This window comes from Conger conger, chromosome 8, assembly GCF_963514075.1.
Source record: "Conger conger chromosome 8, fConCon1.1, whole genome shotgun sequence".
NCBI classification, from domain to species: Eukaryota; Metazoa; Chordata; class Actinopteri; order Anguilliformes; family Congridae; genus Conger; species Conger conger.
The window spans coordinates 48099476-48115178 of NC_083767.1; the positions used below are offsets into that span (position 1 = coordinate 48099476).

General features: G+C 45.8%; 1 protein-coding gene across 1 annotated transcript in view; it reads right to left on the reverse strand.

The window, feature by feature from the left end:
• cog5 (component of oligomeric golgi complex 5) overlaps nucleotides 1-15534 on the reverse strand; it is a 126193-nt gene extending 110659 nt beyond the window's left edge. Inside the window, exons 1-6 of the mRNA XM_061252887.1 lie at nucleotides 15476-15534; nucleotides 14449-14588; nucleotides 13883-13940; nucleotides 12814-12868; nucleotides 12599-12668; nucleotides 8155-8275 (exon numbers count right to left, since the gene is read on the reverse strand). Coding sequence (XP_061108871.1) covers nucleotides 8155-8275; nucleotides 12599-12668; nucleotides 12814-12868; nucleotides 13883-13940; nucleotides 14449-14588; nucleotides 15476-15524 — 493 coding nt within the window. The 5' untranslated portion in view covers nucleotides 15525-15534. The remainder of the gene's footprint in view (nucleotides 1-8154; nucleotides 8276-12598; nucleotides 12669-12813; nucleotides 12869-13882; nucleotides 13941-14448; nucleotides 14589-15475) is intronic.
• Nucleotides 15535-15703: the final 169 nt, after the last annotated feature.

A 15703-nucleotide genomic window follows, 5' to 3' on the forward strand; every position in this document is an offset into this window, starting at 1 on the left:
GTGGGATAAGGGACGGCCTATCAGGACGTCTCTAATGTCACCCAATGTCCCTGTCAGCAGGGAACACACCCGCATAGCATCCAGTGCGTTCATATCTCAGCAACATACTGCTGTTCAATCCTGCCTCTTATTTACTGTAATATATATTCTTTTAATCTCTCCATCCCTCACACGAACGGGGAGTCCTCCCTTTACGGTCACGCCGCAGAGTCCGGCTGTCGAAACACAGCCGTAGAAATGTTTAATTCATACGCGGCGTTAAATATTCACAAGGCATCCCTGCTCTCCCCACACAATGAAAATATCTCCCTGTTTCCATCAGTCTTCCCTTCCTGGAGGGGACGGGGCGGGGGGAACAGAGCTGTGCGTGGGAGCTGGGCATGCCTCGGTGTCACCACTGGCAGGGGCAGGCTTAACACGGGCCTGAAATAAAACACACCAACGCCTGCCAAAGCCAAAGCCAGGAAACTACAGCACGGCTGTGAGCTTTCAGCACAGGTAGAAAGCACTCTCGAAGGAAACGCTGAAAGCTCTTCATCGCATTAGCGCTAATAATGTAAAAGAAACTCACTCGCTGCTGAGCTACACACTCACAGATTTCTGCTAATCCCAGGCTTGTGCCTGTACAAGGGCACACAGTAAGTCAAACAGGACAGAAAATATTCTATGTAATGTCTGTGAGTAATCTGCGGTTATGAAAAATGCACGTACTGCAGTGGTGGGAGAGTAGAGAACCTGAAGTATAAGAGTGTTGCTCAGGCTTCATATAGAGTTAATTCCTGAAACAGGATGAGTCATCAAATAAACATGTCGATTCAACAGCATCCAAAAACATTTCACACATACTGTAAACCTAAATCCCTTAAACTTCTGTCTCCACCATCTCGCCTTATCGCTTCTGAAAGTAAAGGTTGGTGCAAGGCTTCCTTCCGATAAGAAATGCTTCTCTCACTGGCCACATACTTTCAGGGCCATTCTTATGGCAAATATGATTCCATGTGAACCTAATGACTAAAATATTTCACAATAATTCAGTTATGGATGCATTAAATTGTTCACTCTGGCCATTTTCTGTTTTTCATTAATATTCATGAGGGAATGGCTAAGGAATCACTGTAAAATACTTTTTATATTTTACTTATAATGACCTGATATGCATTATGTCTGGCTGAAAGTGCAAGTGAATGAAGGTCAAATATATCCAACTACTATTCAGGCAAAAAAATAATGTGGAGTCAGATTAGTTGAGCCCAAAAATCCAGGAATATAAAATTTCAAAAACAGCACAACCTCAGCACCGGTGTACTGAGAGCAGAGGATTGTGGGTAACATTAGCGCCTGCCCCACGCAGGTGCTGAGGACGAGTGGGACTCCACAGGGGACTGGGTGGAGCAGGCTGGGGTGGCCTGTTTAATGGCCTCACAGCCAACGTGCCCAGGGATAGAAACATGACTGCAACTGAGCATGGGCGCTGTGCCAGTCCTGGGCTGGCACAGAGGTGAAGTGGAGGGGGCCTCCATTCTGGCTGCCAGCCCCAGAGGCTGGTCCATTGCTGCCATCTCAAATAAACACTGATATGATGCTGTTCCATTAGGGTCTCAGATCTACAACGCTTCAGGCCCTGCTTCTATTACTGCCACAGACAGCCCCGGTTCTATTAACAATTCTACTACCAACACAGGCTGCTGGAAAATAGAGTCCATTTCAATATGTGAAACAAACTGGTATTTATACAAGCATATTTCTGTTACTACAACAGACTGGAGCTTAGACAAGAATAGCTCCACTGCTACCCCAGACTGGTAGAAAAAGCTGATCCTTTCAACGCTTCAAATGGTCTAGTGTGATTTAAAGCACATTTCTGTTACCGTCACAGGATGAAGCCAATATGATCCCATTACCACCACTGAGTGAAGGAAATACAGGTACAATTGTATTACCACCACTGACTGAAGTTAATACAGGCAAGATTCCATTACCACCACAGACTGAAGGAAACACAGGTAGGATTCCATTACCACCACTGACTGAAGGAAACACAGGTAAGATTCCATTACCACCACAGACTGAAGGAAACCCAGGTAGGATTCCATGAATGCTACAGGCTGCTGTAGATATAGAGTATGCACTCAGGGCACTTACAATACTACTTTGAAACAGTTCCCCCACAAGCCCTCACACCCTCTGACCTAGGACATTACCCACAAACCCTGGCATCAGCTTGGCCCTCGTTACACCGATTCCTCAGAATAAGAAACGACGGCGGGATTGAATTACCGCCACGCTGCCGTACCTACGCCGTGATTCAATTACGTCTCGCAATTGAATTAAATCCAATTAAATAAAATTTGATGCAATACTGTCGCGGAATGACACCGTGACGGTCACAGAGCGTAGGAGAAGGCGGAAGATGCCACCCACTGCAGACGGGGAGGAGAGGAGAACAAAGGCAGCGCTGTTCCAAACAAAAGACCAATTTCGTCTGAACGCCGTGCGTCAAAATCCTCCTCGTCTGTTGTGAGGAAACAGGTGAACGTCGCCTACACCACACCACCTGCTAGGCTCAAAACGCTGCCATCTTAATTCTGCCCGCACGGCTGCCAATGAGGCGCGTGTAGCCTGCGTGTCGACTGGTGTGGAGGCAGCAGGTAGGCTAAAGCTCGGTCTCTCACACTCCGCAGGTGCGCTGCAATCAGGGGTGTGCGATTAGTGCATTCCCAGTGGGAGATCTGGAGGGGAAAGTTGATTACCGCAGTGAAACAAAAGTTGAGCGTTAAAGTGGAGCATGCTGGGAGTTCTGTTGGCCCGTATAGACTTCAGGCCCCGTGGCCGATATTAGAAACTTTTCACTAAAAAACATTCAGAGGTGTCAACAGTTTTTATTTCCTTATTTCTCTCTCCCTCTCGCTCCCTCCTCACTCCCCTCTCCCTTCCACCACACTTTGCTCTCCCTCTCTCACACTCTCTCTCTCCCTCTCTCCTCCCCTCTACCCTGTGTCCTCATCTGCTCCCATGCTCTGATATTACCACTCACAAAACAGGATGTGGAAATAAAACACTGTCCTGAAAGTGTCATGACTACCTGTAAAACTAAAAAAGGTGCTACTCTCCAATCTGCAATGGAAGCACAGGGAAGCTAGTCTAATCAGAGAAAACCTAGTACAAAATCATCAACTTAAGAAAGCAATTAAGCAACCTTCAAATAGGACCCTGACACAGAAACAGCACGGTGGGTCCACAGTGTGTGACTGCACTCGAGCGTCAGGGCACGGGCAGCTGCGGGCGGACGATAACACGGGGCCACGCGCCCTGCATCCCAGACGCCAAACCGAAGAGAAACGGTTTCGTATCTGCAGCTCACCTGCACTTCATCACGTCTCACATCCCTGCGTGTCCTTCAGTACCGCCGCGGCCAAGCCCCTTTAAAACCCACCCATCGGACGAGAGCGTACAGAGCCACACGCGCTGCCAAATGGCACGGTCCCCCGGCCCTCTTGAAGCCCTCAGCCTTTAATCCTTTATGGCAGTGGTTCCCAACCCTGTTCCTGGAGCTCTACCACCCTGAAGGTTTTCATTTCAACCCACATTTTGCACACTGTGTTTAACTGAATTTTCTAACAACCACTACTGACATTTGAAAGCAATGGACTTTTAAAATATTTTGAAATAACATTAGAATAAAAACTACTCTGCAAAGGGTTAAGGGGCAAAGAAGTGGCAGTTAAGGGCTGCCAAGGAAAGCCACCTTCAGTAATAAACATCGTCAGTATTCACAGCCAGTCCTGAAGACATGTAGAGTACCTCTGCGTTTCTTCGAGGAAGTCCCAGTGACACCAAGGTAAGCAGCCTCAAAGCTCCCCAAATTAATGTATTCGAATGCAAGCAAGCTTCTGCCCCCAACCATCCCCCCATTGCAGAGATAACACTGGCCTGCCCTGTTAACATAAAATTCCATTATTTACTTGGCAGATGTACTTATCCAGAGGAGCTTGCTCATGAATTGCTTTTTTTAAAAACACATCGCTCACTTCTACAGCCGGACATTTTTTAGAGCCGTTCACGTTAGGCACCTTGTTCAGGGGCACAACCATCCAGGACTTGAACCTTTAACCTCCTGGTTTACAAGACTAGTTCCCAAAGCACAAAGCCACAGTGCTGGCCAGGATGAACAGATCCTAGCTGGGAATGTATGTTATTCAGACAGCCCATTCCCACTTACCATCTATCTCATCAAGGAGGCAGGCCCGTTATGGTCCCATCTCCCTCTCTCCGCTCCTTTCCATTCCCGCTTCTCATCTTCCCTTCCCCCTCATCTCCCCTCATCTCCCCTCCCCTCCCCTCCCAGTCCCTCTCCTCTCCTCTTCCCTTCCCTCTCTTCTCTCTGGTCTGGCCTGCATATCCAGCAGGCTTAAGAGATGAGAGTCAGGTAAATCACATTACTCTGCCTATATGGTGTCTCTATTGTATTAGGCTAGCACGCACCGGCCTGTAATTTAGTACAGTTTCACTACCACGGGACCACGGGGGAGAATAAAGGGTCCTGAATGCAGCAGTGACCTGCGCTTGACGAATCGTTGGTCACGGCCAATTTCAGGAAGCCCCACTTTAAACTAAACAGCCCCAAGTATCTCGGAGAGAAGCCTGGAGACGCAGGCGCAAGACTGCTACATTTGAATAGGAACAAGAGAAATGAAGTGCTGCTGGAAAGCAAAAATATATATATAGATCAAAGGAAGAAATGTTTCCATTGTAAAAAAAAAAAAAAGAAAAAAGAAAAAAAGAAGCCCTATCTGCCATTCAGCAGCCTCTGTGTTAGCGAGCGTCGCACTGTACTGCCTGTGGATTGGCTGCGTGACTCATCGCTGGCCTGCCTGCTCGGGGATTAAGAGTCGTTGAGGACGTGGAGGTGAGGAGAAGGCACACATCACCTGAGCTAATTCACGCTCCGCTCTCAGACGCACGCTCACCTATCTCCTCCATCCACTCTAAAGCACCGTCACCCACACTCAAATGATCTCCCATTCCTTCCGTTCCGCCAAAACCGGAGCCACCGGGGTCCAAGAGGGTCCCCAAGCGTTTCACGGATATAAAACACCTCAAAACAAATACCAAACACCTCAAACGAATACTGATCTCAAACAAATGCCCCCTTTGCCTCTACAGGTTTCCACAAACAGATGCAAATGGAACTGAAAAAATGTGTTTAATAAATATATACTGTTCTTAAACGTCTGCTGTGGAAAGTTCACGAGACGGACTCGGGGGAAGGTTTGTTGAAGGGAGGCGAAGGGTAAGAAAACCACTTCCACTTTCCTCAAATCGAGCCCACTGTCCCCACTGAGCGTGGTGCAGATTGATACTTCTGCAATATTCATGAAAACATTAATAATAGATAGAAGGGGGTATGTTGTGCCTGAATCGAGGACATCATCATGGGAAACTGCCCCCTCACCTTCTGGAATTCTGGGATTTATGGTTAGTGTGTAGCAGGAATAACAGGATTAGACAGTCCATTCAGAGGGGTCTGTAAGTGCTTCTGCCGTGGGGGACCATTCCAGATAATGAAGACACCAAGTTCTACCTGGGAGGCATAAAAGTAAATTTGCATAATGCCATTTTTAGTGAAAACTTGAATTAATACTGCGGGTGCTGCATTTTCGCAGAACCAAAATTGTTTCACGACTAAACATTGCTCTTCTGCCATTCTGCGCCACTCCGGACGTGTGTTATGTAGTGGCAGACATTTTTATGCTCTTTGGCAAGGCTAATGTATTTGGAGTGAGGTAGGGGAGAGTCACATGGGCTGCATCAATCATCGACAGGCAGCAGCAACAACAGAAGTAGCCCCTCCTGGATCAGACTGCGGTCCAGGACCGAAATACCACATCTGAACGCTACCGCGTCTGAACGCTACAGACAACCCCCCGCCCCCCCCACGCTCTGAATGCGGACGCGTGTCCAACAAGGCGCGCGCTGGTGAAAGTAATCACACTTTCTACCGGTCACCACAAATGCCCTCCGGTGTCAGCTAACAGTATGAAAAGCTGTTGCTCAGCAGATCAAAATGGCTGCCGTATGAGAAGACAGTGAATAAGCAAGTCGACGGGCATTTGGCAGAAAGAATCAAGCTCATGAACAGAAATATCTGCTCCTACTTCGGAAAATGAAACATGGGTAATCTGCGGTGAATATTTGCCGCCCTAGTTCTTTTGTGTTGCATTAAATTCAATTAAGCTTTTGCCTGTGAACACAAAAGAGCCTTCTACTTGAAATTGTTCGACAGCAACTGTCATGTGGGAACACAGGCAGCCTGGAACAATCCTTATTAAATGCACGTCTATACAGATACTGCACGCCCTAAACCCACACACTGACCTGAGGTCAGCTACACTCAAGGTTCACCATGACCTCCATATTCACCTGCTATGTGATCACCACACTGTCATCAAAAACAAGTAGGAACAAAATCCTCACCTGACCGCATACTCAGATAGTTCACAAATAAATACATAAATAAATAACTAAAAATTAAATAAAATAAAACATTTGTTTAAAAAAAGTAACAGAATTTTATAGCAGCCTCCCTCTTCCCGTGGCCTACAAACCCACATAAACTTCCCATGGTATTTTACTGAAAATCAGGGTCAGCCATTTTGGCACATTTGGGTCTTCCATTAGTCAATTTGTAATTGCAGTGCCTATTGTGCATTTTAAAAATACCTCAGAACTAAACCAAGATGAATGGCTTTAGGGTGAAATGCACTCACCCTGGCATAGTGCAGGTCCACAGGTCTGCACACACACACACACACACACACACACACACACACAAGCTACACCTACTGACACTGCACAAACAAACAAAATCAAATTGGCCTCGGGGCCTGACCTCTGCATGGTCTCTGTGACCTGTGCTGACCCTCCGCATTGATCCCAGACCCAGAGATCACAGAAATGAGCCCCGTATTGGGCCTGGCCCTGGAATCAATCACACTTCTGTGGAGGAAGAGCCGTCTTTAAACACAGCTTTGATTTCCCATCAGTCTACACTGGAGGTCACACAGACTGCAAAAAAACCATAGAAACACACAAATACATGGAATCTGCTGGAATGTCGTCCAGAGACAGTGGACACAGGCAGGTTCCTCGGAAGGGGATCACGGAGAATAATTTAATGACGTATTTATGTTATTATATTTATCAACCTCTATTTATACAGGGTAGGTTGACTGAGCGTGCATGCTCTTTTACAGGAAGACCCTGTTAACACCCATATGCATGTGGGAGGGGAGGCCTGTCACGTGAGCGTGGGGAGAACCGCACACACAGGCCCCAGCCGTGATTCAAATCTCTTAATGCTGTGAGGCGACATCTCTCTATCCTCCGCACCACCGCGCCATCTATATAAGCTGTCCTGAAGCTGGAGTCTGCCACAATCCCCTCTCACAGCCAGTCATGCCCACACGGCTGAAACAAAGACACAGGCCCGCAGTACGACTCGTCTCTTTGGGCCTTCGCTCCAGAGAACAAACTCAAGGAGTTAAGCCAGCCTGCTTTCCCTCACTTCAGTGATCAAATAGTTACAGAAGAGATAAAAAGTGCCAGAGCAATCAGACCCCCAGAGACCTCCCAAACACACACACAGGACTCAGAAGACTCAGACTCAACCAGCTCATGATTCTGCGAAGGGCAGGAGATTCACAGGATACAGAGACTCTACTCTGACTCACCCAGCTCACTGAGGCTCTGCGAAGGGCAGGAGATTCACAGTATACAGAGACTCTACTCTGACTCACCCAGCTCACTGAGGCTCTGCGAAGGGCAGGAGATTCACAGGATACAGAGACTCTACTCTGACTCACCCAGCTCACTGAGGCTCTGTGAGGGGCAGGGGAAACAGAGACTCTGACTCACCCAGCTCACTGAGGCTCTGTGAGGGGCAGGGGATTCACAGGATACAGAGACTCTACTCTGACTCACCCAGCTCACTGAGGCTCTGTGAGAGGCAGGGGAAACAGAGACTCTGACTCACCCAGCTCACTGAGGCTCTGTGAGGGGCAGGGGAAACAGAGACTCTGACTCACCCAGCTCACTGAGGCTCTGTGAGGGGCAGGGGATTCAGACGAGTCAGAGGATTCAGAGATTCTGACTCACCCAGCTCACTGAGGCTCTGCGCTGCCTTGGTGACCTCACGGCTGCCCCCCTGCAGCTGGCCCTGCAGACGCTTACTCAGGTACAGGATGCGAATAATCCTCCTCAGCAGGTCACAAGCCACCTGTGTGTGTGTGTGTGTGTGCGTGTGTGTGTGTGTGTGTGTGTGTGTGTGTGTGTGTGGGGTGTGTGTGTGTGTGTGTGTGTGTGTGTGTGTGTGTGTGAGAGAGAGTGTGTGTGTGTGTCAGGGAGAGAGAGTGTGAGAGAGAGAGAGAAAGGGGGAGAGGCAATACCCAGTCAATACATCAACCATGTTTCCTTATTATGTCACAACGACCAAAAATCATAAGCATTGCATGACCACTATGAATTAAAAATGGCATTTAAAAATTAAAAGTAAACTGCTGGCCATCCTGGAAGGAGAAAGGGAGGTAGGGGGAAAGGAAGAGTGAGATAGAAAAGGAGAGAGAGACAGAGAGAAACAGAGAGAGAATGAGAGGGAGAGAGCACAGCTCCAAGAACTTCAGAAATGCTTTAAAAATCCCACATTTTTAACTCTGACTTTTAAAACCCTTTATATAACATGAACCTTTATCCAAGGGCACAGAGAAAAGAAGCAACAGAAACATCAAAAATCAGATCAGAAGAAAACAAAGTTCAACAGGAAGAGGAAACACTGTCACCGTGCAACTACCAATTATTTTTCTTCAAGCATTTCATACAAAACCCCATTTATTGTCTAACTGCTGCAAAGCTCAAAGAGTACAGCAAAGCTACACAATCACAAAACCCTTGCTGCTGCAGTGTATATTTCTGAATTGTAAATTTGGCAGTTTTTCCATGAACAAAATTACACGAAAACCGTTTTGGAAGAACACACATCTTGCAATCCTACCCATTGAAACATTAAGCATGGACAGCATAAAGAAAAACTGCTGTTTAAATCAAGTGAATTTCACCTGTATATACCCACCATATGGCACTCAAGCATAACTACCGTAAAATCCCAAGAGTACCATATGGCACTCTCAAACTTATACCATGTCAACCAATGAAAATGCCTGCTATACTATTGTTTTGTTTTGAGCCCCTATTAAAACCCCTAATTAAAATTCCCTAATTTTAACCCTTTGGGATGTGGGTGGAGCCACTCCATATTTGGCTTTGGACAGAAAGGGTCAATCTACCCTGAATATGAGCCCGTTAATCAAATAAAAGCAATAAGGAGGTCCACTGTGGACAACGCCCAGGAAACTACAAGCGCATTCAATAATGAAAGAGCACATCCGAATGCGGAGCCCGCGATGTCACTGCAGACCAATGCATTTTTAAAAAGCTCCTCACCGCACGCCGCCCGCCTTGCAGCACACCACCTCTCTGGAGTGCTACAGAGGAGCTGGACCGTGAACAAACCGGACCTGGCCCAAGAGCACAAGAGACCAAACCCTCACTCCTACAAAGAAAAAGAGGAGGTTTCTGACCCGAAAACATGCCTCTTTAACACGGTTAAATGTCTGCCGCTAAATAAACGTGAACCATTTTGTACGAAACACTTCATTAGGCTCGGAATACGAACAGTGTTTCCATTAGCAGTTAAGCGCAGAATGCTAACAGCGCCTCCATTAGCGCTGAGAATATCAACATCGGCTCCAGTGCCGGACGCGCGGCTCCCGTTCGGCAGGGGGGCTCTGAAGGGCACCGGGAAGGTCAGAAGTATTTCGGTTGGCGCTGAGAGGGGACGTCTGTGTGCCAGCGCGAGCCCGCGTGTGTGAAAGTGACGGCTTTATCGGGGAGTGACAGAGCGCTTGCCGTCGTGCGGACGCGGCGGAGAAACAGTGGGCCGCGGCTCCTCGGGCTGACGAGAGCGGTGACTGATTAGCGCTCCTCGCTCCAAACCCCCGTCGCGCCGGAGGAACCCGTGTCAAGGACACGCTGACGGGGGAAGAGAGCTCAGTAAATAACACGCTGGCTCCATCAGCACGCGTAAGCCCTCAAACCCATCTCCCCTCTCTCCACCCCCAGGACAACCCGCTTACACCCCACCCCCCGGCCCCCCAATCTAATACCACTTCACAGACTCTATCCCCCTCACATACACCTCTGAAATACTGCACCGATACTGCCACACCACCTCACACCCTGCATCTCCACCCTCACCTCTACCCCCTGCTATACCCTCACACCCTCACCTCCTGACCCCAAGTGGCTAAAACCGGGCATTTTTTTAATGCTCATCTCCTGCTCTTGCAGAGAGACGGTGCTCACTAGTGCCACTGCAGTTGGCTCCAGCAGAGGTGTTCCAGCCACCCTTTCAATGTCCAGTCACTGGTAACGATACGGCAAAAATACTAAGGCAATAATGCATCATGCACCATGTTATGCATTCAGCAGCCCTACTGTGCACCCTCTGGCTCCAAACTGCACAACATGGTGCCCGTAACCTTGACTCCTGGCATCAAAACGCTTTTTTGGCCTGTGGATAGTCAGTGGATGACGTAGGGCCGAGTGGCTAAGGTACATGACTGGGACCTGGAAGGTTGGTAGTTCAATCCATGGGGTAGCCACAATAAGATCCACACATTTGATGGGCCCTTGAGCAAGGGCCTTAATCCCGCATTGCTCCAGTGGAAATTTCTCCTTCTTAGTATACTCAACTGTAATCCCCTTTGGATAAGTGTCAGTTAAATAACAAATTATTATTACATAACAGGCACTTGGTCCTTATTTTTCCTACAGTATATACTATACCCTACCACACCACTTCACATCGAGAAAATTCAACACCCCTGAAAGACACTCTCACCTTCGCACTGCAGATCAACCCTGGATATCACTCATCAATCACACACACAAGCCTCCATTCCTGACTCTGTACCAAAATACCTATCGCCCTTTAGAGACAGACCGAGTAGGTGAAAGTTCACCTGTGTTTATCAAATCCAGACATGAAAAAACACCTTGGCACAACACGTCCCTACAAGGGCACACAGCTGTGACCGACTGATGGCAGCCATTTCATCTCAGGGATATGGGGGGACTGACATGCATCCTGTCTGTCCCCGAAGCCCTCTGTGTGGAGATACGTGCGGAATAAGGTCCCCCACAGCGCACAGAACCAGGGAACCAGAGAAGACCTCTGTAGGGAGATACGTGTGGAAAAAGGTCCCCCACAGCTCACAGAACCAGGGAACCGGAGACAGTGAAAAATTTAACTCTGAACAGCTGCGACACCCACACATCTTTTAACATCTAACAATCTCCTCCTGACCTCAGAACACAAACGGGCGAGATTAAGAGGCAAGAAAATTTCCATCTGCTTCAGGACCTGCCTTGACACCCCCCCCCTCCCCGAGACACCCCAAGAGGTTGGGTGTCTCACTGGGCCAAAGACAGTGAAACTCACTGGATGTGAGTCACCAGATTGCTTTTCATTGATCTTTCTAAATGGAACATATTGACAGTGGTTCTTGCTTAAGCAGTGATGTCACAGTAGGCTAAGGTAGAGACTGCGTCTCGAGGGTCACTGGACTACAGCTGTCCCCTGTCCAGGTCGTATTTCATCATCATCAGCAGAAAGGGCCAGTAAATTACACCAAGCTGAGCCTGTTCTGGCAACTGCAAGGTCATTTTACAACCGAGCAAATGACACAGTTCTTTCCTTCTCCTAATATGACTTTTCGATAAATCAATTCTATAAAAGTGTCATACCTCAAGATAGATACATAATTTTCCACAAGCAGAGATGCCACATAAAGGTTTCATTACTGTAGAAACCTAATGGATGTGTGATGTAGCTGCGATATAACCTGATTTAGGGCCACCGGAATCTATTTCTGATTATGTGGTGACTATGCTGCCATTTCCTGCTTTTCCATGCAATTTTAAGTGGCTCCTTTTCTAAACAATTTCACCATTAAAAATACTTCCCAAACACTTGTAAAATTCATGATTACCGAAATTAATGTCAGTCAGATGAACGACACTCAGTGTTCTGAAGTGAGTCAAAAGAGAGACCCTGATGTTACACTAATTTACAGGAAGACTACGCCAGTTATTCCAACATCATATGTTGTGTACCTTGGAAACCTTGCCAAGGTGACATCACATTGTCAATATGTGCTTTTGCAGTGACTGAGGCAATAAAAACACAATCAAAACTAATCCGGTTCTGTGAGAGAGGTTCTCTCCCTTATAAAAACCCTGGCTCAATCCGCAAAAAATGTGCCGGCCTCTTCTCCAGACTTCCCATCCAATAAACATGGAAATCACCTCTCCGGGGAAAACCGACACAGGCTAGGTAGCCAGAGCAGAGGCGACAGCCAAAATAACATGAAATTCAGCAGCAAGTCTGTATTCTTTCACCCCAAGGGACAGTTTCCTGCAGGTGGAAGGAATGACCATTTGCCCCACACCAGAAAAAATTAATAAATAAAAATCTCATCCGCACCTGCAATCTGGCCAGCTGGTCAGTCCGGGCCAGAATCTTATTGTATGGGTCAACGATTTTAGTCCTTATCCTGAATAAAGAAAAGACAAGAAAACAACAAATAAGCCACTTCATTTTAAAGAAACGATCACGCTCAATACTAAAAAAATTTTACTAATCTGTGACTGATTTTGGGATGTGTCGGGCCATCTGAGGGAGCTTCCTCCCGGTCATACCTGTCTACCGCCCCCTGCAGCGCTGCAATCCTGGTCTGCATCATCTGCAGCACACCTGAAGAGACAGACTCACTTCAAACTTTCAACAACCACGATAGACAAAGACAATACCTTTTGCCCCACTACCCATTACATTCACAGTCTTCATTTCTTGCTTATGCTGTGATAGTGGCTAGCTATGGGTCTTTTATCGTGGTTCATTCGATGTGTGACAGTATACACCTATAGGGAGAACAGTTCTGGCGTAGAGAGCACAGTAAAATACCAGGTGAGGTCATGGGCGGCCTGTAGCGTAGTGGTTAAGGTAAATGACTGGAAAATGCAGTCGGTGGGTTGATTCCCGGTGTAGCCACAATATGATCCGCTCAGCCATTGGGCCCTTGCGCAAGGCCCTTAAACCTGCATTGCTCCAGGGGAGGACTTTCTCCTGCTTAGTCTAATCAACTGTACGTCGCTCTAGATAAGAGCGTCTGCCAAATGCCAGTAATGTAATGTAATATCAACCAAGGCTTCTTTGGATGGTCTTGTTTATGCACTGTAAGCAAAATAAATTCCCTACCTACTTAAAAAAATGAATATTTTAATATCACTGCATACCATACTGACATTCTAGTGACATTAAAGCACATTTAAACTTAAAAATGATTGAACCTACCTCACTGACAGACTTAATGACAAGAGAACAATTCTACCTACAGCAGGTCTCTGCATTACAAAAGGACCAAAGTAATAATCTGATGGAGACTATTAAAAGCCTGTACCACAGCACCACCTTGTGGTGGCTTCTGGTTTCACACAAATCTTTTTTGTATGACTGTTTATCATTAAAGGTATGTAACCTTCACCTCCAATATTTAGTCATTGTCAGTGAAATGATTCACACTCAGAGAATAACACCCATTGGCAAACTTGCTTCCAAGTAGTCAGTAGAACAGGTAATTTTGCAATTTTTTTACAAAGCAAGATATTAAAACTGTTGGTACTGTCACTCAGCTCCACCAAATAGGCATCAATGAGGCAAAGCCTTGAAACATCTAAAAAATTCAAGACAACAGCAATGAAAACTTACCTTCAAGAGACTCAATCCCTGTTGCTTGAGCCAACAAGTCTTCATGTCTAGCTACCACCTTGGAAAAAGGAAATTGGATATAATTTTATCTTTATATTTTTCTAAAGACATTATATCAAATGTACATCTAGCTACGGGCAACACTGTGGCTAATTTTGCAGCACTTCATACAGCACTGGCTTGGTCAGGATTTTGCATCACTACATACACATTAGGTGATTTAGCAGGCAGGCCACCCATAACTAACTGGATAAACTGGGTAAACCACATTCCAATTCCCTACCATATATTTTAACCAAGTTTTAAAATCACAGGTCATTGTACTAATTTGGATGCTACAATTTGATAAACTAACCTGCTTTAAATAAGAAACTGCTAAATGCTAAAACTGGCATACCCCGCTTGTTACCCAATTTTAACGTAGCGGTTTAGCATAACAATACCTTGCCCCAACCAGAAAAATACTTCCACTCCAAGTCACAGATTGAAAAAATAATGCTTGAAAACTTAAACCAAAGGAAAGGAAGAAAGTGGCTTAATGAACGATGCAGGAATGAGACAGGTACCTGCACGTGGAGCTCTTTGTCCAGTTGGCTGATGCCCTGGGCGAGTTTGGCCAGCTGCTCGGCGATGACTGCATGGTGGATGGCCTGAGCTGTGTAGGTCTTTACATCAAAGTCCTCAGTACAGAAATCTGTATAGCATTCTGAGAGAGAACCAAAGAATGCTTTAGCCAGGAGAAGCCCACTGCCGTTATTATTATCAGTCTTGTATTCAGTGGGCTCAGTCTATGAATTACATCTAGCTTGATGGCTGGGTCACAGGTTTTTTTCACAGCAAAGTTGACTAACTGGAGAGCTGATTTCTCTGGGGTTAGATTTAATCCCCTTTCCCACAATGCAATAGTATGACAATTCTTTACAAATCATGGGCAGAAATACTACAAATGTAAATAAAGTACTCCAGATTCAGGAGCCTGAAATGTGCTTTTAAATAACTATATGTTCAAGTCTTACTATCATCGTCACTACAAAATGCATTCAGACATAATAAATTACAATATTTGGACATGAACTTTAACATGAACTAATTTGACAATTACTTTTTCCTGAAGCGTCTCAATTGCATTTGTAGTACATTCCTGTTTGTGATCTGTCTCTGGTGATTCTGTCACACCTCTGAGGAGAGCCATCTTTTTCAATAAGTTATAAACCCACGGATAACACAGAAAGCATTATAATCAGACATGATCGGGGCGGATTCACTGAATTTCAGTGTACTGACGTCCTGACGAGAGACACAGAAGATCGAGGCACACATAAAGCTAGACAGGCTAGCGGACAAGGAGGCACGGATGTACACACTCAGGCAATAACGAGCAATTTTTAATTTAATTTTAACTAAATTAGTAGACATCTAATTTGTCTGGTAGCTTACTGATTTGCTAGCAAGCTAATACAAGTGGCTGTCAATTTGATTATTTGTACAAGCAATTGCATCGCAGAATGCATCAAGCTAGATACCAAAAATGGTGTCAATTATATAAATGCAATTACAAAAAATCAAACTAATATACTTAAAAGATACAATTACCATCTTTTAGAAGTGCATTCGATGAAGCTGTCTCTTTACTTCCTTCCATGTTGGCCACTTCATCACAATGACGTCAAATTTCAGCGCCAGGTTAAATGTAATAGCTTGTTTTTAAACACGCAAAAATGTAGTTTACGTTGGCAAATATTTAATAGAAATGAAAATTAACTATTAAATTATTTATAATATGTTTAAATATATATATATTTCTCAAAAAAAATATTTAAA